Source organism: Capra hircus, chromosome 15 (genome assembly GCF_001704415.2).
Source record: "Capra hircus breed San Clemente chromosome 15, ASM170441v1, whole genome shotgun sequence".
Taxonomy (NCBI): domain Eukaryota; kingdom Metazoa; phylum Chordata; class Mammalia; order Artiodactyla; family Bovidae; genus Capra; species Capra hircus.
This window is the reverse complement of record NC_030822.1, coordinates 66,213,065-66,240,140: the sequence shown is the minus strand read 5'-3', so window position 1 is coordinate 66,240,140 and position 27,076 is coordinate 66,213,065. Positions and strand designations below refer to the sequence as shown.

At 36.0% G+C, this 27,076-nt stretch overlaps 1 protein-coding gene across 1 annotated transcript in view; it reads left to right on the top strand.

The window, feature by feature from the left end:
- Positions 1-27,076, top strand: part of CWF19L2 (CWF19-like 2, cell cycle control (S. pombe)) — a 149,217-nt gene that overhangs the window by 56,888 nt on the left and 65,253 nt on the right. Inside the window, exons 8-10 of the mRNA XM_018059850.1 lie at positions 7,231-7,883; positions 18,040-18,136; positions 19,924-20,016. Of these exons, the coding sequence (XP_017915339.1) occupies positions 7,231-7,883; positions 18,040-18,136; positions 19,924-20,016 (843 nt within the window). The remainder of the gene's footprint in view (positions 1-7,230; positions 7,884-18,039; positions 18,137-19,923; positions 20,017-27,076) is intronic.

Sequence of the window (27,076 nt, the reverse complement as noted above, 5' to 3'; positions counted from 1 at the left end):
TGTGGTGAAAGTAAAATCTGGTGCTTTAAAGAACAATATTTCATTGGAATATTAGATCCATGAGTCAAGGTAAATTGGAAGTGGTCAAACAGGAGATGGAAGGAGTGAACATCGACGTTTTAGGAATCAGTGAACTAAAATGGTCTGGAATGGGTGAATTTAATTCAGATGACCTTTATATATGCTACTAAGGGCAAATCTCTTAGAAGAAAGGGAGTAGCCCTCATAGTCCACAGAAGAGTCCAAAATGCAGTACTTGGTTGTAGTCTCAAAAACAACAGAATGATCTCTGTTCGTTTCCAAGGCAAACCATTCAGTGTCATAGTAATCCTAGTCTATGCCCCCAATCACTAATGCCAAAGAAGCTGAAGTTGAGCGGTTCTATGAAGACCTACAAGACCTTCTAGAACTAACACCCAAAAAAGATGTCCTTTTCATCATAGGTGACTGGAATGCAAGGAAGTCAAGAGATACCTGGCATAACAGGCAGGTTTGGCCTTGGAGTACAAAATGAAGCAAGGCAAAGGCTAACAGAGTTTTGCCAAGAGAATACACTGGTCATAGCAAACACCCTCTTCCAACAACGCAAGAGATGGCAGACATCTGGTGGACATCACCAGATGGTCAGTATCAAAATCAGAGTGATTATATTCTTGGAGCAGAAGATAGAGTCAGCAAAAACTGACTGGTTCAGATCATGAACTCCTTGTAGCAAAATTCAGACTTCAAGTGAGGAAAGTAGGGAAATCCACTAGGCCATGGGTATATGACCTAAATCAAATCCCTTATGAGTATACAATGGGAGTGACAAATAGACTCAATGGAATAGATCTGATAGAGTGCCTGAAGAACTATGGACAGAGATTTGTAACATAGTACAGGTGGCAGTTTCCCCATCTATTTCCCACGAAGTGATGGGACCAGATGCCATAATCTTCGTTTTCTGAATGTTGAGCTTTAAGCCAACTTTTTCACTCTCCTCTTTCACTTTCATCAAGAGGCTTTTTAGTTTCTCTTCACTTTCTGCCATAAGGATGGTGTTATCTGCATATCTGAGGTTATTGATATTTCTCCCTGCAATCTTGATTCCAGCTTGTGCTTCTCCCAGCCCAGTGTTTCTCATGGTGTACTCTGCATATAAGTTAAATAAGCAGGGTGACAATATACAGCCTTGATGTACTCCTTTTCCTATTTGGAACCAGTCTGTTGTTCCATGTCCAGTTCTAACTGTTGCTCCCTGACCTGCATATAGGTTTCTCAAGAGGCAGGTCATTCTGAAGGAGATCAGCCCTGGGATTTCTTTGGAAGGAATGATGCTAAAGCTGAAACTTCCATACTTTGGCCACCTCATGCCTCATTCCATGACTCATTGGAAAAGAGTCTGGTGCTGGGAGGGATTGGGGGCAGGAGGAGAAGGGGACGACAGAGGATGAGATGGCTGGATGGCATCACCAACTCAATGGACGTGAGTCTGAGTGAACTCCTGGAGTTGGTGATGGACAGGGAGGCCTGGCGTGCTGCGATTCATGGGGTTGCAAAGAGTTGGACACGACTGAGCAACTGAACTGAACTGAACTGACAGGTGACAGTGATCAAAACCATCCCCAAGGAAAAGAAATGCAAAAAGGCAAAATGGTTGTCTGAGGGGGCTTTACAAATAGCTGAGAAAAGAAGAGAAATGACAGGCAAAGGATAAAAGGAAAGATATACCCAATCTGAATCAGAGTCCCAAAGAATAGCGAGGAGAGATAAGAAAATCTTCCTAACTGAACAATGCAAAGAAACAGAGGAAAGCAATAGAATGGGAAAGACTAGAGATCTCTTCAAGAAAATTAGAGATACCACGTTTTTCCAGTAGTCATGTATGGATGTGAGAGTTGGACTATAAAGAAAGCTGAGCACCGAAGAATTGATGCTTTTGAACTGTGGTGTTGGAGAAGACTCCTGAGAGTCCCTTGGACTGCAAGGAGATCCAACCAGTCCATTCTAAAGGAGATCAGTACCGAGTGTTCATTGGACGGACTGATGTTGAAGCTGAAACTCCAATACTTTGGCCACCTGCTGCAGAGAGCTGACCCATTTGAAAAGACCCTGATGCTGGGAATGATTGAGAGCAGGAGGAGAAGGGGATGACAGAGGATGAGATGGTTGGATGGCATCACTGACACAATGGACATGGGTTTGGGTGGACTCCAGGAGTTGGTGATGGACAGGGAGGCCTGGCGTGCAGTGGTTCATGGGGTTGCAAAGAGTCGGACACGACTGAGCGACTCAACTGAAGTGAATTGAAGGGAACATTTCATAAAGAGGTGGGCACAATAAAGGATAGAAATGGTGCAGGCCTAACAGAAGCAGAAGATAGAAAGAGGTGACAGGAATACACAGAAGTATACAAAAAAGATCTTAATGATCCAAATAACCACAATGGTGTGATCACTCTCCTAAACTCAGACATCTTGGAATGCGAAGTCAAGTGGGCCTTCGGAAAGATTGCTACAAACAAAGATGGTGGAGATGATAGAATTCCAGCTGAGCTATTTCAGATCCTAAAAGATGATGTTCTGAAAGTGCTGCACTCAATATGCCAGCAAATATGGAAGGCTCAATAGTAGCCACAGGACTGGAAACAGTCAGTTTTCATTCTAGTACCTAAGAAGGGCAATGCCAAAGAGTGTTAAAACTACTACACAGTTGCACTTATTTCACATGCTAACAAAGTAATGCTCAAAATTCTCCAAGCGAGGCTTCAAGAGTATATGAGCCAAGAACTCCCATATATTCAACCTGGATTTAGAAAAGGCAGAGGAACCAAAGATCAAATTTCTAATGTTCATTGGATCCTAGGAAAGCAAGAGAATCCCAGTAAAACATCTATTTCGTTGATTACTCTAAAGCCTTTTCACAGGAAACTGTGGAAAGTTGTTCAAGATGTGGGACTACCAGACCACCTTAACTGTCTCCTGGGATACCTGTGTGCAGGTCAAGAACCAACAGTTAGAGCTGGGCATGGAACAGTAGACTGATTCAAAATTGGGAAAGGAGTACTTTATGTCTGTGTATTGTCACCCTGCTTATTTAACTTAATATGCAGAGTACATCATGAGAAATTCTGGGTTGGATAAAGCATAAGCTGGAATCAAGAGAAATATCAATAACCTCAAGATATTCAGATATCATATCACGTATCACATCACCCTGATGGCTGAAAGCAAAGAGGAATTAAAGAGACTCTTGAAGATGAAAGAGGAGAGTGCAAATACTGGCTTAAAACTCAAATGTTCCAAAAACTAAGATCATGGCATTGGGTCCCATCACTTCATGGCAAATAGATGGGGAAACAGTGGAAACAGTGAGGACAGACTTTATTTCTTGGTCTCCGAAGTCACTGCAGATGGTGACTCCAGCCATGAAATTAAAAGATGCTTGCTCCTTGGAAGAAAAGTTATGACCAACCTAGACAGTGTATTAAAAAGCGGAGACATTGCTTTGCCTACAAAGGTCTGGATGGATAGTCAAAACCATGGTTTTTTCAGTAGTCATGTATGAATGTGAGAATTGGACCATGAAGAAGGCTGATCATGGAAGAATTCATGCTTTTGAACTGTGGTGTTGGAGAAGACCCTTGATAGTCCCTTGGACTGTGAGGAGATGAAGCCAGTCAATCCTAAAGGAAATCAACCCAGAATATTCATTGGAAGGACTGATGCTGAAGCTGAAGCTTTAATACTTTGGCTACCTGATGCGGAGGACAGACTCATTAGAAAAAACCTTGGTGGTGGGAAATATTGAAGGCAGCAGGAGAAGGGCACGATAGAGGACGAGATAGTTGGATGGCATTACCGACTCAGTGGACATGAGTTTGAGCAAGGTCCAGGGGATGGTGAAGTACAGGGATGCGTGGCATGCTGCAGTTCTGGAGTCACAAAGTTTCAGACATGACTGAGTGACTGAATAACAATACTGAATTATCTCATCCTAAAATATTGGTTCTTCATCAGTTCAAGTTTTCATTTATTCTTTTTAGTGTATTTCTCCATTTGTTGTTACATATATATCCTTATCCTCAGTATATTTTTTATTTTTTTCAAGTATATGTTGAATCTTTCTTTATGTTTTCTGACTTGACTGGTATTAGTCTGCCCATTTTTTTAAAAACTCTTGTCATTACATCTATAGCTCTTTTAAGCTGGCTTATCTGGGAAAATCAGTTCAGTTCAGTTCAGTTGCTCAGTCGTGTCTGACTCTTTGTGGAAAATAGTTGCATGGAAATGTTGATTACTTTTTCCTACTCAGTATTACAATATTTAAACTTTCTTGTATTTTTGAAATAGAATTTCAGGGCTTTGATATAGACACCTTTCTTCTGTGTTTAAGTGCATTTAAGATGAAGATTGTCATGTTTAAAAAGTATCTTTGCACTCACGGTTCATTGAAAGGTGCTTTTTTGTTAATTTGCTTTTAAATTAGGAGTGAGTATCTAATTTTTATGAAATAACTGTTTTGATATCCTTTGAGATAAAATTATTTTTTTTCTTTTGTTAACGAGATGAATTGTTTGAACATATTTTCTATCTTCGGGCCATTCTTGGATTCTTTAACTCCTATTTGATCATGGCATTTACTTTAATATACTACTGAATTAAATTTGTTAATATTTTATTTTGCATTTATATCTTTATATATATTATCTTTATTTTTCTTTTTATCTTTTAAGGGTTATTATAAGTTAATTTTTGAAACTTTGAAGTTTTATATAATTTCTTAATTCTCTGGAACAGTTAAGAATCAAAGAGTTAGGCATTTTGACATAATGGTTAAAAACATTTGCTGTGTAGTTAAATAGTCTTGAATTTCAATATCAAGTTTGTTACTCTTGCTGTGTGATCTTAAGCTTCATTTTATTTTTTATTTTAAAGACACAATTATTAGTATCATTCTCATAGAATTGTTGTGAGCACTAATAATAATTTGAATGCTTTTCATCTGCCAGCTATTGTTGTATTACTTCATGTATAATTAAATTTATATTAATAGCCACAATTATACTATTATTTTTATTTAGTAAATGAGGAAACTGAGGCAGAGTTTAAAGAACCAAGATTATGAAATTCATGAATAAATTTGAACCTAGACATTCTATGTAGACCCCATTTAAATGATTCAAAAGGGTAGTACAATAAGCATTGGATAAATTGTGTCAGCTACTGTTTTTGTTGTTTTTGTTATTACCATGTTTTATTGAATTTTAGAAGCCACTAATTATAAAGACATTGTTAATTTGTGTATAACCAAGAAAGAAAAAAGTTGCCTATGAGGTAATGCTTAAATTGCGAAAATATCTGCCTTTACTGCCATCATTTTCATTCTGTTCACAGTGTCATTAAATTTAAGAAACATGTTAAGCCTAGATTTTTAAAAAAATTTGATAAAATATAATGGATTATCTCTGCCTCGTCTAAGATAATGACTTTCCATCTCAACTCTCAGATTTTATGGAAAGATTTAAAAATGTTAATTACAGTTTACTATAAGTTTTAAAAATATGCCTGTTATCCTTGACAGTTGTATTCTTCACAACTATAAGAACAATTATTTAGACTTAACCATTACATTTGCCATTTAGTTTATGGCCTGGATTCCTTTTCTCAAAGATACCTGCCCTAACTCATTTACGGTTTGGCTTAATGATAAATTCTAAGGGAGTAATTTTTCCCTTAGAATTAGTAAGTAATGTACTTTCTGATATGTTGCATTTCAGAAAATGCCTTTCTTCTGTACATGTCAAGGAAAGATAATTTGACTGAATTGAATTTTAATTTAGAATTATTTTTCAAAATTTCATCTTCACTTCATTATCTTCTAGCACTTAGTGAAAAGTTGTTAACAGTCTTAACTTCCTTTCCTTTGTTGGCAGAATGTTGTTTACTTGTTCACATTCACTCCTTCCTCTGATCTGATCTTTGTGAAAAATTTATTTTCTGCACGAATTTTAAGACTCAGGAATTAGGATATTTTTTATGTATGAGTTTCTGTATGCTTCACTTTCTTCCTTCCCCAAAGGCTGTTGGATGAGACCTTTGGATCTAGAAAATTAGCTGGGGAAATTTTTTTGTTAATGCTTCTACCATCTTTGGTTTTTCCTTCTGAAAGTATATGCACGTTCTGTAGAATTAATTGTCCATGTGTCTTTTTGCTATAACTTATATTTGTTTACCATCTTTTCCCAAATATAGCAAATTCCTAGGCTAGTATTGAATTTGCAGATTTGGATTCAACACTTTCTGTTGTTCTATTCACTACCTGTCTATCTTAGAACATAGTTTTCTTTGTCTTTCTTGCTCTTGAACTGCTCTTCTTTTCATAAGAGTCTGTTTTGTTTTAGCAATGCAGTAACATCTTGAATCTCACTGATAGTAGGAAATATCTTTTAAAATATTATGTCTTTACTGATTTCTGAATTCTGTTTTATTTTAATGCTGGGCATTTGGTCTAAATGGCTTTTTTTGAGCTCCCAGAATTTTTTTATTATTTGGTAATTTTTATTTGATTATTCATATTTTTTAAAATACTCATTTTATAGCAGTGTGTTTCCTTGCTCTGGCTGCCGCAACACAGTTCCACAGAGTGGGTGATTTAAACAACAGCAATTTATTTCCCTAAAGTTCAGGAGAATTGAAGTTCAAGATCAAGATGTTAGAGGGTTTGGTTTCTTCTGAGGCCTTTCTTCTTATTTCATAAGTATCTGCCTTCTAGCTCTGTCCTCACATGGTATTTTCTCTGTGTGTGTGCTTATCTCTTTGTGTGTCCACATTCTTTTCATTACAAGGATAGCAATCATACTGGATTAAGGCATAACCCAGTGACCTCATTTTAACTTACTTTAGTTCAGTTCAGTCGCTCAGTCGTGTCCCACTCTTTGTGACCCCATGAATTGCAGCATGCCAGGCCTTCCTGTCCATCATCAACTCCAATCACCTCGTTAAAGATCCTTTCTACAAATGTCACACTCTGAGGTTCTATGGGTTAGGGGTTTGACATATGACTTTGGAAGGGGTACATATTTCAGCCTATGTCATTTAGGATGATTGTATAGGTCTTTCATTCCCCTTTTTAAGTTTTTTCTTTCATTGTACTACATGACAATGTATCATGACACAGTGGCATGTGGAGTACAAGTCATTGAGCCATTTTTAATTTTAAATATCTTGTTGAATTTTTCCTCCTTTCTAGTCAATGGAAGAATTTCAGTTGAAATTAAAAGAAGCTGAAAAAGCTGCATTTACGAAAGAAGATGGTAGACGAGAACGGTGGAAGAAACCAGCATACTCAGATAAAGCACACAGTAGTCAAGAAAGTGGAAAATCAGACTTGGTAAAATATAATAAAAGTTCAAGAGGTGGATATAATACAACAGATATTGCAAACAGTATCACTAAAGATAAGTTTAGTGGTGATGAAAAAGATGGTAGATCTGTGTTTTCAGAAACATATAGAAGAGAACCCAGTCCAAGGAAAAATCAAGAATTTTCTTCTCATGTAAATTTAAGAGCTAAATTCTTAAGACCCTCTGATGATGAAGTGTCATTTCATAGCAAGGACAGCAATTTTGAACCATCTAGGTCATCTTCAGCAGTAGTCCCTCAAGATTCTGTGCATCGTGGCTTTCGAAAACCCACAGAGAGCAGTGAAGAATGTTTATCATGCCGGAGTCGATTTGGGAGGGGAGACAGGAAACATTCAAATCAAAAACCACTAGAAACCAGTCACAATATTGACCATGGATACGTTTCAGAAAATGTGAGAGAAAAATCACAGGAGGAAGGCTTGAGAGAGGACTCTGTGACAAAAGAACATCTACAGGATACAAAATCTTCACTTGCCAGGTATTCTGTCATTTGTTTCCTAAACCAGTGAATGAATACTAAGGTCCAGAGGATTCAAGATACTGAACTGTACTTTTTAGAGCATTAGTTACTGATTAGGTATGTTATGATTTTTTTTCTTAAATTTGATGTAAGAGATAAGACATGCACCTTTTAACAGTTCAGTAGTTTCATTTTATATATTGTATTTCATTTCAGTTTATTTAACAAAAAGCTGAAAGATGAATTCAGTAGTGAATATTTTCTTAAAACTTGCTTTTTTGCAATCTATATAGCTAAATGACTTTTATAGTTCTTATAAATGGATACGCTACATAAAATATTTTGGTAGATTTTGTTCAGTTCAGTTGAGTCGCTCAGTCATGTTCAACTCTTTGCAACCCCATGGACTGCAGCATGCCAGGCTTCCCTGTCCATCACCAACTCCTGGAATTTACTCAAACTCATGTCCATTGAGTCGGTGATGCCATCCAACCATCTCATCCTTTGTCGTCCCCTTCTCCTCCCCCCTTCAACTTTTCCCAGCATCAGAGTCTTTTCAAATGAGTCAGTTCTTCACATCAGGTGGCCAAAGTATTAGAGCTTCAGCATCAGTACTTCCAGTGAATATTCAGAACTGATTTCCTTGAGGATTGACTGGTTTGATCTCCTTGCTGTCCAGGGACTCTCAATAGTCTTCTCTAACACCACAGTTCAAAAGCATCAATTTTTCAGAGCTCAGCTTTCTTTATAGTCCAGCTCTCACATCCATATATGTCTACTGGAAAAAGCATAGCATTGACTAGGCGGACCTTTGTTGGCAAAGTAATGTCTCTGCTTTTTAATATGTTGTCTAGGGTGGTCAGATTTTGTTAGTACTGCCATATTACTTTCAAATGAAATTCATACATATTTAAACACACAATCATAACTGTCAATATCACATGCCTACTAGAGGTCTGGGAGACTGAAGGAAAATATGCTGCCATAGCCCAAATATGAAGTGAAAAAGATACGTGAAAGATCTTGCAGAGGGAAGCATGAATTTTGGTGGCGGTTTTGCAGAGAAGGAAATCCACTTTGATAGTTGACAGGATTTATAGCTAATGTTAGAGTTTTGAAAGCAAAATATAGTTAAGATAGTGATTGTACATATAATGATTAGAAAAATCAGTAGCACTGACTGCTTTTGTTATTCTTGTCCCTGTAGCACTTGTATATAGGGCTGAGTTATTCAGTCAGGAAACCCAGGTTCAGTGGGTCATTCCTAGGAAACTTGATTTAGCCATAGGGTTGACACTGTTTGAAATAGCCATAAGTAGAAAATGTGTATCCAAAGGATAATAACTAACCTGTACTTGAATGATTGTTAAAATATGTTTTAAAGTACCACCAAATGAATGGGACGCTAAAGGAAAAGATTTTAGGAAGTAATAGAATTCATTGGTGGCAGTAGTACGTATAAGCTTTGTGGTTTGGGGTCCTGAGTCTGGTAAATCACTTTTGTTAGTTACTTCATCTGAAGCTGTGGATTATAAAGCCTGGTGTGTAGCTTTCAGCAGAAGGGAGGAAGGGAAGCTGGCAAAATCCAGACTGAGTGATGGGAGGCCCAGTCAGATGGGTTCTGGTTCAAATCAGGGCTTTGTTCCTAGGAAATGAAAGGAGAAATTCAGTTATACTGACTGAATAAACATGGCAGGGTTTAGAGAATGTCTGAGGCTGTCCACATATATAATTGTCCAGGTTTCATTCCAGGTGCTCTGGAAGGTAGACTATCTCCAGTCCCAGTTGCTAGAAACATATAGAAGTGGGATGAAGCTCTTTATTTCCTGATATCATTAGGATTGGCTTAACAGTTGGGTAATCTGTAGGTATTTACTTCTGTGACTGCTGCTAAGAAGAACATGTAAGCAGTTTCATATTGTTAGTATTCCTTTTGGTTCTGTAATTGCTTCATGTTGGTATGTTGTAGTGTAAGCTTCTGATAGAAACACTGTAATATGGGCACTCACTAAAAGCTTGTGGTCTGAAGACAGTATTCTTTGTTAGCTGTGTTAATTTTGATGTTACAGATATTTTGAAGCTTTCTATTAATTTCATAGTTGACTAGAGAGGGAAATTATCCACATGTATGTGAAACAAAAAAAAGAATTCCTGAGCATGTAGAGTGGTATAAAGTAAGAAAACAAGAATATGACCTTGAAGAATGCCTGTTTTCAGGGATTGGAAGGATTCAGTGAAGGGTTATTAGAAGTTGTTAATTTGTCTGAACATTATCCTGGGTGTATGTTGAATTTTTTGTAAAATGCCAGAATTCTAGGGAGCTTTAAAACCTGTGAATTTTAGAACTACCAAAAAAAAAAAAAAAATCATAGAACTGATTTTAGAACTAGAAGAAATCATAGACTGTCCCAGGTATTTTCCAGATGCAGAAACTGAGGCAACTGAACTTGTGCCTTGCACAATGTTATATAACTAGGGTTGCCAGATTTAACAAATAAAAATGTTTGGACACGCTTAAACTAAAAAAGTTTTTTAACCTGAAATTAAAATTTTACTGGGCATCTTATGTTTTATCTGGCAACTATATATAACACTTGTCCATTTTTGGGGTCTGTGACCTTCATATAAGAGATAACATATAATTGCAGTCATCTCTTGTTATCACCAGGAGGTTGGTTCCAGGATACTAACAGATACCCGAATCTAGGGATGCTCAAGTACTTTATATAAAGAGGCATAGTATTTTTACATACAACCTACATATGTTCTCCCATATACTTTAAATCATCTATAGATTTCTTTTAGTACCCAGTACAATGTAAATAGTTGTAAATACAGTGTAAATGCTGTGTAAATAGTTGCCAACTCTATGCAGATCAGGTTTTGGTTTTTTAAACTTTCTGAAATGTTTTTCCTAAGTATTTTCAATTCACGGTTGATTAAATGTAAACCCCATGGATAGGAAAGGGCTGACTGCCATTTTGCATAAGGGACTTAAGCATCTGGAGATGTTGGGTCTTTAGAGGGCCCTGGGATACACCGGCAGATGCCTGTACTGATCTGAATCTTGTTTCTTTCCAATCAGTGTATCTTAAAGATCTTTCCTTACCAGCCCATATGTATGTGCTTTTTTTTTTTTTTTTCATTTTAAAGTCTCTTTAATATTCTGTTGTAAACCTTAGAGATAGGCTAATATTTCTCATCAGTTTTGTTTTGTTGGGCTTGGGTAGTTTCTAGTGTGTTGCTCTAAATAATACTGCAGTGAATAATTTTATACATTTATTTTTGCATATAGTTAAATATAGCTGTAAAATAAATTCCAAGGAGTGGAATTGTATTTATATATTTCATTGTACTAACCAATTTACACTCTTACCAGTCATATGTGAGAATGACTTTTCTCTTCCTTGCTTGTAGTATTATTGAGGTTTTTAATCTTTGCCATAGGTACATTTAAGGAATAGAAACTTTCTTCAATTTGCATGTAAGTATGAGTGAAGTTTGGCCTATTTTTATAAATGTTATTTTAATTTTATTTTATTTTGTCATATATTTTGCCTGCTTTTTGAGGGTGTTTTATGAGCATTTTTATAGTTGTCATGTGATATATTTATTTTTTTCTCCTTTTTAGATTTCCTCTTTTCTCTTCATCAGTTCTTTCTTTTTTTTAAAATTTATTTAATTTATTTATTTGACTTTGCCAGGTCTTAGTTGTAGCATTTGGGATATAGTTCCCTGACCAGGGATTGAACCCCAGCCTCCTGCAGTGGGAGTACAGAGTCAGCCCCTGGACCACCAGGGAAGTCCCTTCATTCATTCTTATGGTGATCAATTTATCATTCTTTTCCTTTGTTAATTTTAGGCCCTGAAGTAGCTGGAAAACATCCTCTAACAGTGGTCCATGTGATTAGTAATTTTAAGATTTTCATTCTTAGAAATAAAATGTGCTTGTATGTAATTCTGTTTTATTGGAAAATATATTAGCTAATATATTTTCAAAAGTTTGAAACCTAGAGTAGTGCACAGTATGAGCAAAACTAATGTGATGTCCTTAATTTAGATTTTATCTATGTTAATATTACGCTCTAACTCATTTTATATAATAGAAAATATTACATAAAGTTAAAAAGGTTAAAAACCTTGGCAGAATTTTCTGTGATAGCCTAGGACAAGAGGATACCAAGTTCTGAAGTGTTGAGTATTAGTCATGAGGTCCTTGAAATGAAGTGAAGTTAAGTCGCTTAGTCGTGTCCGACTCTTTGTGACCCCATGAACTGTAGCCTTTCAGGATCCTCCATCCATGGGATTTTCCAGGCAAGAGTACTGAGATCCTTAGGGGAGAAAATTTGAGAATAGGTAGTAAGAAAAGAATTAAAGGGATGGGATCTATGAACACTGTCAGCAGGCAGAGAATAATTGCAGTATACTCAAGGTTTCTGAAATGTGATTGGATTGGAGCTTTTAAAATTACATTTTCCTCAAAAGTTTGAGCCAGAGTTTGTTGTGGGTGTGTCTGTGTATGGATGTATGTTGTAAAAAGAGTACATTTAAGTGGGAAAATAGAATTTGCTTTTCAGAAAATAATTTTGAAGAGGGCTTTTGAAATATAGCAGTAATCCTGAAAAATGAGAAATGCTTGTACTTTTTTCTTTTTATAGGATAGTTGCAGATGCCATGGTGATGTTTTTTTCAGAGCATATGCTCGCCATTATAAATGCTTAGAGTCTTCCATGATAAATGGAAGAGTCTGTCCCTGCTGTTTGTTGCAGAATAGTGTCTTTACTGTGTTATTAACAATCATATATTCTTCAGTCATTGATGCCCAACAGCTTTCATTGTAATGTCTTTATTTGATACCTGTTATTGTTCTATTGTGTGTTGAATTATCTGTTAATATTGAAAATGCCAGAGATACTCAGAATTCGTGTGTATTGTCATATTTATCCTGATCTACATTTCAATACTAATAAACAATTCTGTTAGAAATTATATCCCTTCCACTACCCCATCAAAACAACAAAAAAAGGAATGTTTGGAGTACAAATTTTATAACCATGAAAGGTGCCTCTTTTAAAGGTCTCTGAGATTTCAGTTATCTTCTTGAAACTTGTGAGTTTTGGTTGGAGTCTGCATACCTTCTTGGATGCTGTCTCTTGATTGATTCTTTGTGTACTGAGAAGTGAAGAGAAAATGAAAGTTTCTCAGAAACAGAGAAGAGTCTGATAAAAATGACAAAGATGTGCCTTTGCGTAGGTAATAATAGAAATCTTTGGCAACTTAATCAAGAATATTATCATTGTAAAAGAGGATTTATAAGCCAGATTTCATGGATTAAATTATGACTGTGGGTTATGATATAATAGAGGTAGAAGTATATGTGGGAGACATGGGTTTAACAAAGTGCCTCCCTCACTCCCATATTTTTTAAGGTGCAGATACTTGGATATGTTTATATATTAGTGGAAAAGACAGTATCAGGTTTGAAAGGAGCTAAAAATATAGAATGATGACAGATGGGATAATTCAGCAGGAATTCAAAGTTAGTGTATATGAATGTATGATACAATGTGCTCATGCAGGTAGGATTATCCTGAGTGCAAATGTTAGAGAAGAGGAAAATGTGGCTGTGGATGTGGGTGATGGGAGACCACTGTAGGAACTGCTTTTGGGGGAGGGAGTGTAGTAGTTGTCGGTCCCTGGCTTGCCCTCAGGGCATGTGGAATCTTCCTGGACCAGGGATCAAACCTGTGTCCCTTGCATTGGCTGTTGATTTCCTAACCACTGAAGCACCAGAGAAGTCTCCAGTTTTTCTTGTAAAGTCTAGTCCCTCTGATATGTGTTCTGCTATTTCTTTTGATTTCCATGCCTTCAGTTTTAGTCTGTATGTGTCTCTGGGTCTGAAGTGGGTCTCCTGAAGACAGGATATATACAGTTCTGGTTTTTCTATCCATCTAGCCAGTCTGTGTCCAGCAAGTGGAATCTTCCATTGTTGTACACAAGCTCCAGATTATGCAGGTTCAGTAGTTGCAGTGCATTGGCCCACAGCACATGGGATCTTAGTTTCCTGAGCAGGGATTGAATCCACATCCCCTGCATTGCAAGGTGTATTCTCAACCACTGGACCACCAGGGAAGTCCCAGCAGCATACATCTTTAGCTTATCTACCTTCAAGTGATATTATGCCACTCCTGTAAGAACTTTATAGTAGTTTATTTACATTTCTCCCCATCCTGTCCTTTCTGTTAGTGTTTTCATACAGTTTACTTATACTTGTTATAAACACTTGTTATTATTTTTCTTTAGTTATCTTAAAGAGACTTAAGTAATAAGAAACAAGTATATATTTACTCTTGTAGTCATCATTTCTGTTGCTCTTCCTTCCTTTCAGTTGATCCATATTTCAGGCTAGTATAATTTTTCTTCTATCTGAAGGCTTTTCTTTAACATTCTTTCAGCTTTTTATGTCTTCATTTCACCTTTTTTTTCACATTTTAAAAATTTATTTTAATTGGCACATAATTACAATATTGTGGGTTTTGCCATACATCAGTATGAGTCAGCCATAGGTATACATGTGTCCCCTCCTCCTGAACCCCCTGCCCACCTTCCTCCCCACCCGATCCCTCCAGGTTGTCCCAGAGCACCAGCTTTGGGTGCCCTGCTTCATACATCAAACTCGCACTGGTTGTCTCTTTTACATATGGTAATGTATATGTTTCAGTGCTCTTCTCTCATATCATCCCACCATCTCCTTCTCCCACTGAGTCCAAAAGTCTGTTCTTTATGTCTGTGTCTCATTTGCTGTCCTGTACATAGGATCATTGGTACCATCTTTCTAGATTCCATATACATGCATTAATATTGGTATTTGTCTTTCTCTTTCTGACTTGCTTCACTCTAAACAGGCTGTAGGTTCATCCACCTCATTAGAGCTAACTCAAATGCATTCCTTTTTATAGCTGAGTAGTATTCCATTGTGTATATGGACCACTACTTCCTTATCCGTTCATCTGCCGATGGACATCTAGGTTGCTTCCATGTCCTAACTGTTGTAAATAGTGCTACAGTGAACATTAGGGTACATGAATCTGTTTTAATTCTGATTTCCTCGGAGTATATGCCCAAGAGTGAGATTGCTGGGTTGTATGGAATTTTATTTCTAGTATTTTAAGGAATCTCCACACTCTTCTCCATGGTGGTTGTGTAAGTTTGCATCAACAGTGTAACAGGGTTCCCTTTTTGCCACACCCTCTCCAGCATTTATTGTTTGTAGAATTTTTGATGATGACCATTCTGACCCATGTGAGATGATGCCTCATTGTGATTTTGATTTGCATTTCTCTAATAATGAGTGATGTTGAGCATCTTTTCTTGTGTTTATTAGCCATCTGTATGTCTTCTCTGGAGAAATGTCTGTTTAGGTCTTTTGCCCACCTTTTGATTAAATTGTTCATTTTTCTTGTATTGAAACAGTTCTTCATGAACTGTTTGTATATTTTGGAGATTAATCCTTTGTCAGTTGTTTTGTTTGCTATTGTTTTCTCCCATTCTGAGGGCTGTCTTTTCACCTTGTTTGTAGTTTCCTTAGTTGTGCAAATGCTTTTAAGTTTAATTAGATCTCATTTGCTTATTTTCGTTTTTATTTCCAATACCCTGAAGTGAAAAAGATATTTGATATAGAATTCTAGGTTGACAATTTGAAGTACTTTAAAGATATTGCTACTCTCTTCTTGCTTATGTTGTTTCTGATGAGAAATCTGCTCTTCCTTTTTTTCCTCTGTGCATAAATGTCTTTTTTCCCCCCTCCTATGGCTGCTATAAACTGTCCTCTTTGTCATTAGTTTTGAACAATTTGATTATGGTGTGCCTTGATGTAGTTTTCTTGTTTTGTTTTTGTACTAGGAATTCTGTAAGCTCAATTTTTAGTTTTCACTAACTTTAGTAAACTTTGGCCTTTGTTTCTTCTGTCTCCCATTTATTTCAGGGACTCCAATAATATGAATCGTAGGCTATTTATGGTTGTTCTATACATCTCCATTGTTCTTTTCTGTTCTGAAATTCTTTTTCTCTGTGTGCTTCATTTTATATAGAAGTTAGGCACTGGAAACTAGTGTTTCAATTTAATTTTTTTCTTTTGCAGTCTAATCTCTTTTAATCCTATTCAGTGTAGTTTTTATTTTGACCATTGTAATTTTCACTTGTAGAATTTAAATTCTAATCTATTTTATGTCTCAGTTGTCTCTACTTTTCAACCATGTGGAATAAATTTATATTAACTTTCAATGCCCTTGTCTTCTGTTTGTTAAATCTGTGTCAGTGCTTTGATTGATAGCTTTTTCTCCTAATTAAGGGTTTTACTTATTTTCTAGTTTGCATGTCTGACATTCTTTAATTAGATACTGCTGCTGCTGCTGCTGCTAAGTCGCTTCAGTCGTGTCCAACTCTGTGCAGCCCAATAGGCTCCCCCGACCCTGGCATTCTCCAGGCTAGAACGCTGGAGTAGGTTGCCATTCCCTTCTCCAATGTATGAAAGTGAAAGTGAAGTCTGTCAGTCGTGTCCGACTCTTAGCGACCCCATGGACTGCAGCCTACCAGGCTCCTCCATCCATGGGATTTTCCAGGCCAGAGTACCGGAGTGGGGAATTAGATACTAGATGCTGAGACTTTTATTTTGTTCCATGGTAGATATTTTTGCGTTCATGTAAATGTTCTTGAGTTTTGTTTTGGGAGACAGTTAACTGAATGGGAATCTGGTCCTTTTGATTCCTGTTGATACATGGCAGAAGCCAACACTATTGTAAAGCAGTTATCCTCCAATTAAAAATAAATTTAAATTAAAAAAGGAGTTTTACTTTTTCAGTTTTAGATATATTTGTATTCCTGAAAGTATTCTTGAATTTTGTTTTAGGACAAGGTTAAATTAATTTAAAACTGGTCCTTTGGACTCTTGCCCTTAATATTTGTTGGGTGGGCCCAGAGCAGCATTTAGTCTAGGGTTTATTTCCCATTCATGAAAAAGGACCTTAATACTCTACCCACTGCTTTCATAATTATGAATTTTTCTAGTCTGCCTATTGGGACCTATTCCTATTACCAGGAATGCTGAATCCTGTTGCTCTAATTCTTTGAGATGTTATTTTCACAACTGCAGGTACTTTCTGGTTATTACTCAAGGGGAACTCTCTACACTTTTCTGGAATTCTTTCACTGTGCAGCTCTCCCCTCTTTAGCTGCCTTGTACTCTTAACTGTTTCTCTTTCATTAAGGAGTCCTTCATGCTCTGCGTAGGCTCACCCTCCTTGTATTGTAGTCTCAAATCTTTCTTGTGGCAGTAAGGCAAAGTTTCTTAGGAGAGCCAGGATATGCCAGGAATCTGACCTGGGCTGGAAATTTATCTTTCCTTCTTTGAGGCTTGCACACTATAGGTTTGATACATCATCTTAGCTGTAAATTAGGTTTATGTTGTCTAATTGTGAGTTGTCTTTGCAAAAGAGCATGTGGTCACTTTTTATTCCTCAAATGTAGATAAATGTAATTTTCTGATTATAGTTTCTTGTATTATCAGTAAGTTACCCATTGACTAAGAAGAATTCCTCTAGATGTGTAGAATTATGACCTGATTATAGTGTAAATTTTTGTTTCTTTTTTTAGAATGAGTATGGGAATATTCGGAGATGGCAATGGGAATATTAGGGGCTTCCCTGATAGCTCAGCTGGTAAAGAATCTGCCTGCAATGCGGAAGACCTGGGTTCATCCCTGGGTTGGGAAGATCCCCTGGAGAAGGGAAAGGCTACCCATTCCAGTATTCTGGCCTGGAGAATTCCATGGTCTGTATAGTCCATGGGGTCCCAAAGATTTGGACGCGACTGAGTGACTTTCACTTCACTTCCCAGGAATATTAAGTTATGATGAATATTACTTTTATTATTTTTCTCACTGCTACTAGGTCTTTGGTCAGGTATTATAACTGCCATAGGCCATGATGGCATTGTAACACAGTATCTTTAAGTAGTGATTTTTAGGGAAGCATTGAGGCTTTTAAATTTATTATTTCTGTTTGTGCTGATTGCTTTGAAATAACATTTGAATCTTGGTGTTGTTATTTACAACAGCTTACATGTTGTTAATGTGTACTTATATTTCATATGCTCTTTGTTTGTCCTATTCAAACAGAAGTAGTCCAGGGGATGAGTCTATCCACGTCTTGAGTGTTGATGAGAAGAACAAGTTAGGAGCCAAAATTATCAAGGCAGAGATGATGGGCAATATGGTAAGGCTTATATTTTGTTCTTTTGGAGAGTAATTACTAAATATTTAACTTCTTACAAGTAATTTTGGCAGTTCCTAAGCTATGGGGATGTAGCATCTTTTGACAATAATGCTGCTTATTCTTTGAAGAGAGTCCTGAGCACTCCTAAGAGCAGTATTGTCTAATTCTAAGTAAACTATGTAATTTGTCAAATTTTTGAAATTTATGATTTTAGGGAACTAAATGCTTTAAAATTTTCTTTTTAAGTTGGATGTTTGCTTTATTCTTTTATTTATAACTTATTGAACATATTTGAGGGAAATACAGAAATGTCACTGTCTTCCTTTGCTTTTTAGTCATATTTTATTAATAACGTGTTACTTTCTTAAATTCCCTTACTTAGGAACTTTAAAATTGAGCTACTAAAAAGAATGGTTAATTTTTTCAAAATTTTAGGTAACATGTTTGTGCCTGACTGTGTTACATGCTTTGTGTAGGTCACTTAATTCCCATGATAATGTTGTGATTTGAGACTTAACCTGAGAATTGAATAGAAATGAAATTATTTGGTAAGAGTGGCATCTATCTATTTATTATTGTCACATTCCTTTTATACAAATACATGTTACACTGCACATGGCAGAATGGCAAAGTCAGACAGCTTTCTGTGTCTTGAAAAAATTGATTCTCTTGTGGTCATATGTATGTACACATCTCAAATCCAAATATAAGTCATCTTAAGTAGTCTTCTGTTTTGGTGCACTATGTGACACTCTGAGGTAGAACAAAAAGTGAACAAACCTGATACTTCTATTTTTATCAGTGTGTATCTCTAATAAAAATCATATCTTGCATATGCTGTGCTCTCTCTCTTTGAATCTGATCCGTAATGACACTGAACTTAAGCTCAACCCAGAAATTAGTAAGCGAGACAGACCACCACCAACAGCAAGAAAGTAACATTTGTGTTTTGAAAGCACAAATAAATCAGTTAAAATAGTGAAAGGAAGGTAACCATGTTAGGAGATTAATCTATGTTAAAAGAAGTGTTCTGTGTTCATGGAACCACTGCAGTGGAGAAAACGGTCTTTGCTTGTCATAGTATTCTATTCATTTAATTTATTTCATTGTGATTTATTGTTTTATATGTTAGTATTTTTGATAAATTTTTATAGATTTCTTAGAATAAAAATGAAATGCATTCAGTTTCTATCTAAATTACCTATCAACAGTAAATAAGGTGTTATTTTAATACTATGATGGCTTTCTTTTTAGAAATAACTGAAATTCTGAGCATTGGAAGTTTATAGTATCTAAGGAATTATAAAAATTCCCTTCTTAAGGGTATGCATTTCTTTTATCTTCTCTAAACTATATGTCCTTTAATTATTTACTATCAAAATATAAACAATTTCCATAAGTATTTGAGAATTTTTTAACACAGATGAATTCATTAAAAAGTAATGCATTAGACTGTGAGCCTGGTAAGTGAATTTAGGTGTTAGCTGCTTGAATGTTTAGGGCTTCCCAGGTGGCTCAGTGGTAAAGAATCCACCTGCCAATGCAAGAGATGCACCTTTGTTCCCTGATCCGGGATGATCCCCTGAAGAAGAAAATGGTAACCCACTCTAGTATTCTTGCCTGGAGAACCCCGTGGACAGAGAGCCTGCTGGTCTACAGTCCAGGGGGTCACAAAGTTGGGCATGACTCAATGACTGAACATCATCATCATCATATGAATTTGAAATATTCTACAAATGAATTAAACTATATATCACACCTGTTTTTCTTACCTTTTCTATTTGAAGGAATTAGCTGAACAACTTAAAGCCCAACTTGATAAGGCAAATAAATTCCAAGACACTGTAACACAGATGTCATCAAAAACATCTAGGATAGAGGTAAGTAATAACAGTTTGATTATAGGTAGCCAATTACCTTGTGTAATACTTCTGCTTGGCAGTGGTACTGTTTAGTGTTAAATGTGTCTGTATCTCTTATTAATGTGTTTGTATATATTTATGGTTGTTTGCTTGTTTTTAATATTTATTTTCATATGTATTCTCTTATCTTATACCACTGTGTCCTGATGGACAAAAAAGCCTATGTCTAGGGTCAGGGGGGCTTGGTTTTATTCTAGGCTCTGCCATTTACTGACTGACCTTGCACAAGTCAAACTGGTCATTAACTTCTTTCTGTCCAGAATGAGACACTTGAATTTGGTATCCCTCTCATGTAAAATATTTTGTTCTAGGATTCGTTTGCCTGTCTATTGGTCAGTAAAACAGATAAAAAAACATCTGGCTTTGTGGAGTATTATTTGAACAGAAAGAGAGAGATAATAAACTGATAAAGATAATAAACTATACAGCAGTGATAAAGATGATACAGTGATAAAGATAATAAACTATACAGCATAGAAGAAAGTTACATATCCCAAGCAGGGTAGAGGGAATCTTGAGTGTCAGTTATGCTGTGTGTTTATGTGTGTGTGTCTTGGGATGCACAGGCTAATTCTCATTAGAAAAGTGATGATGATGCAAGGCCTTGAAATAAGTTAAACAGTGATCTCTGTGTATCTGAGTGAAGAGCACTGTGGACATAAGGAACAGAAGATTGGATGTGTGTCCAGTATTTAGACAAAATAGCAAGGAGACCAGTGTTGCTGGAGTGAAATGAGTGAAGGAGAAGAAAGTGGAAGATCTAGATTAGAGAGTCTGTGGGAGGCCAGATCATATTAAGCTTAGAAGTCAAAGAAGTAGGTTTTTATTCTGGGTGAGAAGTAAAACTGTTTCAGATTTTTGAGCAGAAAATGTATTTTGACAGAACCAGCCTGGCTTTTTTGTTAAGAGTAGATTTAAGGAGAATAGGGCAAACATGGGGTCTAATTAAGCTTTTGCATTAATACACATAAGAAAGAACAGTGAACTTGACTAAGCTAGTAGCTGAAGAGATGTTTGAAGTAATTAGATTTTTTATATGCATAAATGTTTTCCCATGTATATTTTGAAGGAGAGCTGACTTGATTATTGTGATGGTTTAGATGAGAGAGGAATATGAATTAGTGTTGAGAATCTTTGTATCTGTAGTCATCAAAGATATTTTCTGTTTTGGCAATGTCTTTGGTTTTGATTATCAGGGTGATGGTGGCTTTATAGAATGACTTTAGGAGTGTTTCTTCCTCTTCAATCTTTTTGAAGTGTTTGAGAAGGATCACTGTAAGCTCTTACTTGTGTATCTGGCAGAATTTCCCGGTGAAACCATCTGGTCCTGGACTTGTTTTTTGCAGGAAGGATTTTTATTTTTACAGATTTGATTTCACTTCCAGTGAAATTCGTCAGTCTTTTCCAAATTATCTACTACATTTTTGTTCAGTTTTGGTAGGCTGTGTGTTTCTAGAAACTTGTCCAGTTCTTCTAGGTTGTACACTTTGTTGGCATGTAATTGTTTCTAGTATTTTCTTTTGGTACTTTTGCGTTGTGCAATATTGGTTGTTATTTCTCTGGTTTTATTTCTTCTTATTTTTTTGGGAGGGGGGGTCCTTTCTTTTCTTAAAGTTCTTGGTCAGAGATTTGTTGATTTTGTTTATTCTTCCAAAGAACCAGCTCTGGGTTTTATTGATATTTTTCTATTTTTAAAAAAATCCTTTATTTATTTATTCTGTGACCTTTATTATTTCCTTCCTTATCTTATCTTTAGGTTTTGTTTGTTTGTTGTGTAATTCTTTCAGGTGGCAAGTTGTGTTCCTTATTTGTGATTTTTCTTGTTTTTTGAGAAAGGCTTGTATCGCTGTGAACTTCTCTATGCTTTGGCTGCATCCCATAGGTTTTCTGTGGTTGTGTTTTCATTGTCATTTATCTCAAGATATTTTTTAACTTCCTCTTGATTTCATCATGACCCTTAGTTTTTAAGTAGTATGTTGTTTAGTCTCCATATTATTGTTTTTTTTTCTTAGTTTCTCATTTAATATTTGATTTCTAGTTTCATGCAATTGTGGTCAGAAAAGATGCTTGAAATAATTATTATACTCAAATTTCTTGAGGATTGTTTTGTGTCTTAGTTTATAGTGAATTCTAGAGAGTGAATATAGTGAATTCACACTTGAAAAGAATTTGTATTTTTTGTTTGTTTGTTTTTATATAGTCCTGAAAACATAAATGGCATTTAAGTGTTCTATTGTATCATTTAGAATCTCTGTTGCCTTACTGATTTTCTGTTTGGAGGCTCTGTCCATTAATAGGAGTTCCTATCAAGTCTCATACTATTTTTGTATTCCCATCATTTTCTCCCTTTATGTCTGTTAGTATATGTTTATTACTTTGGGTGTTCCTGTGTTGGTTGCACATATGTTAATGAGTGTAAGGCTTCCCTTGTGGCTCAGCTGGTAAAGAACCTGCCTGCAGTGTAAGAGACTTGGGTTCAAACCCTGGGTTGGGAAGATCCCTTGGAGAAGGGAAAGGCTACCCACTCCAGTATTCTGGCCTGGAGAATTCCATGGACTATAGTCAGTGGGTTGCAAAGAGTGGGACATGACTGAGTGACTTTCACTTTCGCTTTATTATTATATAGGATTCTTCTTAATCTCTCTTTTAGTCTATTAAAGTCTATTTTGTTTGAGAAGAGTGTTGGTACCCCGCTTTCTTGCAGTTATATTTGCATGAGCTGTCGTTCTCCAACCCATCATATTCCATCTATATGTGTCTTTTGCCCTAAAGTTGGTTTTCTGCAGGTAGTTTATTGTAGGCTCTTCTTTTATCATCTAGTCAGCCTTTCTGTGTCTTTTTTTTTATCTTTTTATAGAAGGATAATTGCTTTACAGAATTTTGTTTTTTTGTCAAACCTCAACATGAATCAGCCATAGGTATACATATATCCCCTCCCTTTTGAAACTCCCTCCCATCTCACTCCCCGTCCTACCCTCTAGGTTGAAACAGAACCCCTGTTTGAGTTTCCTGAGCCACACAGCAAATTCCCACTGGCTATCTATTTTACATATGGTAATATAAGTTTACATGTTACTCTTTCCATATGTCTCACCCTCTCCTCCCCTCTCCCCATGTCCATAAGTCTATTCTCTATGTTTGTTTCTCCCTTGCTGCCCTGTAAATAAATTCTTCAGTACCGTATTTCTAGATTCCATATATATGCGTTAGAATACGATATTTATCTTTCTCTTTTAGATTCACTTCACTCTGTATAGTAGGTTCTAGGTTCATCCACCTCATCAGAACTGACTCAAATCTGTTCCTTTTTATGGCTGAGTAATAGTCTATTGTGTATATATACCAAAACTTTTTTATTCATTCATCTGTTGATGGACATCTAGGTTGTTTCCATGTCCTAGCTATTGTAAATAGTGCTGCAGTGAACAATGGGATACATGAGTCTTTTTCAGTTTTGGTTTCCTCAGGGTATATGCCTAGGAATGGGATTGCTGGTCATATGATGATTTTATTCCTAGTTTTTTAAGGAACCTCCATACCGTCTTCCATAGTGGATGCCTCAATTTACATTCCCACCAACAGTGCAAGAGTGCTCCCTTTTCTCCACACCCTCTCCAGCATTTATTGTTTGTAAACTTTTTGATGATGGCCATTCTGACCAGTGTGAGGTAATATCTCACTGTGGTTTTAATTTACATTTCTCTAATAATGAGCGATGTTGAACATCTTTCCATGTGTTTGTTAGCCATCTGTATGTTTTGGAGAAATGTCTGCTTAGGTCTTTTTCCCACTTTTTGGTTGGGTTGTTTGTTTTTCTAGCATTGAGTTGTATGAGCTGCTTGTATATTTTGGAAATTAATCCTTTGTCAGTTATTTCCTTTGCTGTTATTTTCTCCCATTCTGAGGGTTTTTTTTTTTTTTTTCCACCTTGCTTATAGTTGCCTCTGCTGTACAAAAGCTTTTAAGTCTAATCAGGTCCCACTTATTTGCTTTTGTTTTTATTGCTATTACTCTGGGAGGTGGGTCATAGAGGATCTTGCTTTGATTTATGTCATCAAGTGTTCTGCCTATGTTTTCCTCCAAGGGTTTTATAGTTTCTGGTCTTACATTTAGGTCTTTAATCCATTTTGAGTTTATTTCTGTGTATGCTATTAGGAAGTGTTCTAATTTCATCCTTTTATATATAGCTGTGCAGTTTTTGCAGCTCCATTTGTTGAAGAGGCTGTCTTTGCCCCATTGTATATTCTTGCCTCCTTTGTCAAAAATAAGTTACCCATAGGTGCATGGGTTTATTTCTGGGCTTTCTGTCTTGTTCCATTGGTCTGTATTTTTGTGCCAGCACCATACTGTCTTGATGACTGTAGCTTTGTAGTATAATCTGAAGTCAGGAAGGTTGATTCCTCCATCTCCATTCTTCTTTCTCAAGATAGCTTTGACTGTTTGGGGTCTTTTGTGTTTCCATTTGAATTATGAAACTTTTTGTTCTAGTTCTGTGAAAAATGTCATTGGTAATTTGATAGGGATCGCATTGAATCTGTAGATTGCATTTAGTAGTATAGTCATTTTCAGAATATTGATTCTTCTTACCCAGAAACATGGAATATCTCTCCATCTGTTTAAGTCATCTTTGATTTCTTTCATCAGTTTCTTATAATTTTCTGTGTACACTTTTTTTGTCCCCTTAGGTAAGTTTATTCCTAGATGTTTAATTCTTTTTGTTGCAGTGGTGAATGGGATTGATTCTTTAATTTCTCTTTCTGATTTTTCATTGTTAGTATATAGAAATGCAAGTGATTTCTGTGTATTGATTTTGTATCCTGCAGCTTTGCTAAATTCACTGATTATCTCTGGTAATTGTCTGATAACTATCTTTATCTCTAGTAATTTTCTGGTGCTATCTTTAGGGTTCTCTATGTGCAGTATCATGTCATGTACAAACAATGAGAGCTTTATTTCTTCTCTTCTGATCTCGATTTGTTTTATTTCTTTTTCTTCTCTGATTGCTGTAGCTAGGACTTCCAAAACTGTGTTGAATAATAGTGGTGAAAGTGGACACCCTTGTCTTGTTCCTGATGTTATGGGGAATGCTTTCAGTTTTTCACCATTGAGAATAATGTTTGCTGTGGGTTGATCATATATGGTCTTTATTATATTGAGATAGGTTCCTTCTATGCCCATTTTTTAAGTAGTTTTAATTGTAAATGGGTGTTGAATTTTGTCATAGTCTTTTTCTGCATCTGTTGAGATTATCATATGGTTTTTATCTTTCAATTTGTTAATATGGTATATCACATTAATTGATTTGCGTATATTGAAGAATCCTTGCATGCCTGGAATAAGCTCAAGTTGATCATGGTTAGTGAGCTTTTGATGTGTTGTTGAATTCTTTTTGCTAAAATTTTAATGAGGATTTTTGCATCTGTGTTCACCAGTGATGTTGGCCTGTAGTTTTCTTTTTTGTGTTGTCTGTGTCTGGTTTTGGTTTCAGGGTGATGGTGCCCTAGTAGAATGAGTTTGTATGTGTTCCTTCCTCTGCAGTTTTTTGAAAGAATTTTAGAAATCCTTCTAATGCCTATCTAGGCATTAGCTCTTCTCTAAATGTTTGATAGAATTCTCCTGTGAAGCTGTTTGGTCCTGGGCTTTTGTTTTTTTGGGAGATTTTTTGGTTACAGCTTTGATTTCAGTGCTTGTAATTGGGTTGTTCATAATTTCTATCTCTTCCTGATGCAGTCTTGGGAATTAACTTTTCCAAGAATCTGTCCATTTCTTCCAGGTTATCTATTTTATTGCCATATAGTTGGTCATAATAGTCTCATAATCCTTTGTATTTCTGCATTTTCTGTTGTAACCACTCCTTTTTCATTTCTAATTTTGTTGATTTGATTCTTCTCTCTTATTTTCTTGATCAGCCTGGTTAAAGGTTTGTCAATTTTGTTTATCTTCTCCAAGAACCGGTTTTTAGTTTTATTAATCTTTAGTGTTGTTTCTTTCATTTCTTTTTCATTTATTTCTGCTTGGATTATTATAATTTTTTTCCTCTGCTAATTCTGGTTTTTTTTTTGGTTGTTGTTCTTTTCCCAGTTGTTTTAGGTGTAAAGTTAAGTTGTCCATTCGATGTTTTTCTTGTTTCTTGAGGCAGGATTGTATTGCTGTAAACTACCCCTTAGAACTGCTTTTGCTGCCTCCCATAGGTTTTGAGTTGTCATGTTTTCATTGTCATTTGTTTCTAAGAATTTTTTAATTTCCCTTTTGATTTCTTCAATAACCTGTTGGTTGTTGAGAAACATATTGTTTAATCTCCATGTGTTTGTGTTTTTTATAGTTCTTTTCTTGTAGTTGATATCTAGTCTCATAGCATTGTGGTCAGAAAAGATGCTTGATACAAATTTCAATTTTCTTAAGTTTACTGAGGTTTGATTTGTGACCCAAGATGTGGGTCTATCCTGGAGAATGTTCTCTGTGCACTTGAGAAGAAGGTGTATTCTGCATCTGGATGAAATGTCTTGAAGATATCAGTGAGATCCACCTCATCTAATGTATCAATTAAGACTTGTATTTCCTTATTAATTTTGTTTTGATGAACTATCCATTGTTGTGAGTGGGGTGTTAAAATCTCCTATTATTGTGTTACTGTCAATTTCTCCTTTTATGTCTGTGAATGTTTGTTTTATGTACTGAGGTGCTCCTATCTTGGGTGCATAGGTATTTACAATTATAGCTTCCTCTTGGATTGATCCCTTGATCATTATGTAGTGTCCTGTCTTATCTCGTGTAACATTCTTCATTTTAAGGTCTACTTTGTCTCATATGAGGATTGCTACTCCACTTTCTTTTGCTTTCCATTTGCATGGAATATATTTTTCCATCCTCTCAGTGTCAGTCCCTATGTCTCCTTGGGTCTGAAGTGGGTTTCTTTTAGCCAGCATATATATGGGTCGTGTTTTTGTATCCATTCAGCCAGTCTGTGTATTTTGGTTGGAACATTTAATCTGTTTACATTTAAAGTAATCATTGATAT